This window comes from Abrus precatorius, unplaced genomic scaffold, assembly GCF_003935025.1.
Source record: "Abrus precatorius isolate BTA unplaced genomic scaffold, Abrus_2018 Scaffold10, whole genome shotgun sequence".
Classification (NCBI taxonomy): domain Eukaryota; kingdom Viridiplantae; phylum Streptophyta; class Magnoliopsida; order Fabales; family Fabaceae; genus Abrus; species Abrus precatorius.
The window spans coordinates 24,353,186-24,355,524 of NW_020874292.1; the positions used below are offsets into that span (position 1 = coordinate 24,353,186).

Genomic DNA, 2,339 nt, shown 5'->3' on the forward strand with positions numbered 1-2,339 from the left:
TCCAACTTGGAGGCAAGTACAGATCTTTTACAGTGGCCTATCCATTCATAATAGGGCCACAATTGATGCCGCCGTAGGAGGATCTCTTATAAGGAAAGACCCAGATGACGCATACAGATTGATAGACAAAATGGCATCTGCTAGCTTTCAGTGGCACATAACTGACACTTACAACTTCAAGAGAAAGGAAGTTGCACCAGTCTATCAAGCAGAAAGCAACAACCCACTGGTAACCCAAATGGCAGCTCTCACAAAGCAACTGGAGTGCTTAATGAGAGCACAAGATCAACCCACAAAGTCGGCACATAATACAGAGTTTGATCAGGAGGAGGCGAACTTTATGGGTAATAATTATAATTCAGGATGGCGCAATAATAATACAAATCCTTGGGGAAGCCGCCAAGGAAATCAGAATGCGCCCTATCGACCCCCTTATGTGCAAAATCAAGGGGAGAAGCTAGAAAGAAGAGAAGCTCCTTGATTCCAATCCAATTTTCAAGAACAGATGATGCAATATGTGCATAGCTCTGACAAGAGAATAGAAAAACTGGAGGCACAGATGGAACAACAGATTGAGAGGGAAGATAAGAGGTTTGCAGAAATCAAAGTTGAGATGAGGACTCAGTCCTCAAAGCTTGAATCCCAGTTGGAGCAAATCACAAGTCTCCTCAGTTAAAAAGCACTAGGAACATTGCCATCCCAACCAGAACCGAATCCTAGGGAACAAGCTAAAGCAATTAGTTTAAGAAGTGAAAAAAACTTGAGTGAAACGCAACCACATAAGCCATGCATGCCTGTGCTTATTGATCAGCATGTCCTTGCATCACCCTGCACGCCCATGTTGGCTCAACAAGAACGGCCGTGCTTTGAACAACACGCCCATGCTGACAATGAATGCACGCTCGTGCTTAACCCAAGCAAGGCCGTGCTTACAGAAAACACGGCCGTGTTGAATGATGAGCAAGGTCGTGCTTGCCAACCAGATACGAAAAAAGAAGCAAAGGAAGATGCATTAGTGATGTCAAGGCCGAAAGTTCCATTTCCACAACGGTTGATGGCTACCCAGAGAGACCCTTAGTTTAATAAATTTCTTGGGATTCTCAGAAAACTCCACATCAATATCCTTTTTGTTGAAGCCATCTCACAGATGCCTAAATATGCTAAATTCCTTAAGGAGATGCTAAGCAACAAAAAGAAATTGGAAGAATTCGAGATAGTCAGATTGAATGAGGAGTGCCCAGCAATATTGTTGAGAAAGCTGCCACCTAAGCTTAAGGATCCAGGGAGTTTTACGATTTCATGCATAATAGGCAATTGTTATTTTGATAAAGCGCTATGTGATCTAGGCGTTAGTATTAATCTAATGCCATTTTCTGTGTTTAGAAGGTTGGGTATGCAGGAACCCAGGCCAACTTCAATTTCTCTGCAGCTTGCTGATCGCTCGATAACGTATCCTAGGGGCATAGTGGAGGATGTCCTGGTCAAGGTGGATAAGTTCATATTCTCTGCAGATTTCATTGTCCTTGACATAGAAAAGGATGACGAAGTACCCATCATACTAGGAAGGCCTTTCCTAGCTACAGGAAGAATGATAATAGATGTTCAGCAGGGGAAGCTTACATTAAGATTGAACGAAGAGGAAGTAGTATTTAAAGTTTTTAATTCACTTAAGCATCCCTCCACTTTTGATTCTTGTAATTTTGTGTCAACTGCAGATGTGGAAGCCCGGATAGCTCCAAAGCATTATTCAGCAAGAAATTCATAGGCCCAACATTTTGGGACAAGAATGCATGGAAGTGGGAGACACGCCTCAAAATCGGATGACCATAATCATCCAGTATCTCATCAACAGTAGACTCCCTGAAAACCCAACTCAGGCTAAAAGGATAAGAACACAGGCGGCTAAATATACCTTTCTCGGCAATGAATTGTACAAGAGAGGGGTTTCAACCCCAATGTTGAAGACGATTGGGTTCGGCAAAGGGTGCGCTGATAAACTTCTTGAAGGTCTTTAGGCATATCGATGCACGCCTCACACAGCTACAAAAGAAACACTCTTTCGGTTAACCTATGGTACCGACGCCATGATCCTGGTCAAAATTGGTGAACCGTCTTTTCGAAGGCAATACTTTGACGAACACTTTAATACTGAATCCTTATTTGTTAATTTGGACATATTAGACGAAATACGTGACCGGGCAGCAATCATAACTGAAGCCAGTAAAAGAGTAATGACAAGGAAGTTTAATTCAAAGCTTAAACAAAGGCAATTTCAAGTCGGGGACTTAGTATGGAGAGCCACTAGGAAAGCACATTGAGACTGATGACAAGGAAAACTC

At 42.6% G+C, this 2,339-nt stretch overlaps 1 protein-coding gene across 1 annotated transcript; it reads left to right on the forward strand.

Moving 5' to 3' along the window:
• The first annotated feature begins 1,147 nt into the window (after window positions 1–1,147).
• On the forward strand, window positions 1,148–1,765 carry LOC113852086. The gene has a single exon (XM_027482341.1). It carries the CDS (start codon window positions 1,148–1,150, stop codon window positions 1,763–1,765), a length of 618 nt encoding a protein of 205 aa, XP_027338142.1.
• Window positions 1,766–2,339: the final 574 nt, after the last annotated feature.

Bases quoted from the DNA above. Each gene is read 5' to 3' on its own strand.
- LOC113852086 (XM_027482341.1), top strand. From the start codon at position 1,148: ATGCCTAAATATGCTAAATTCCTTAAGGAGATGCTAAGCAACAAAAAG.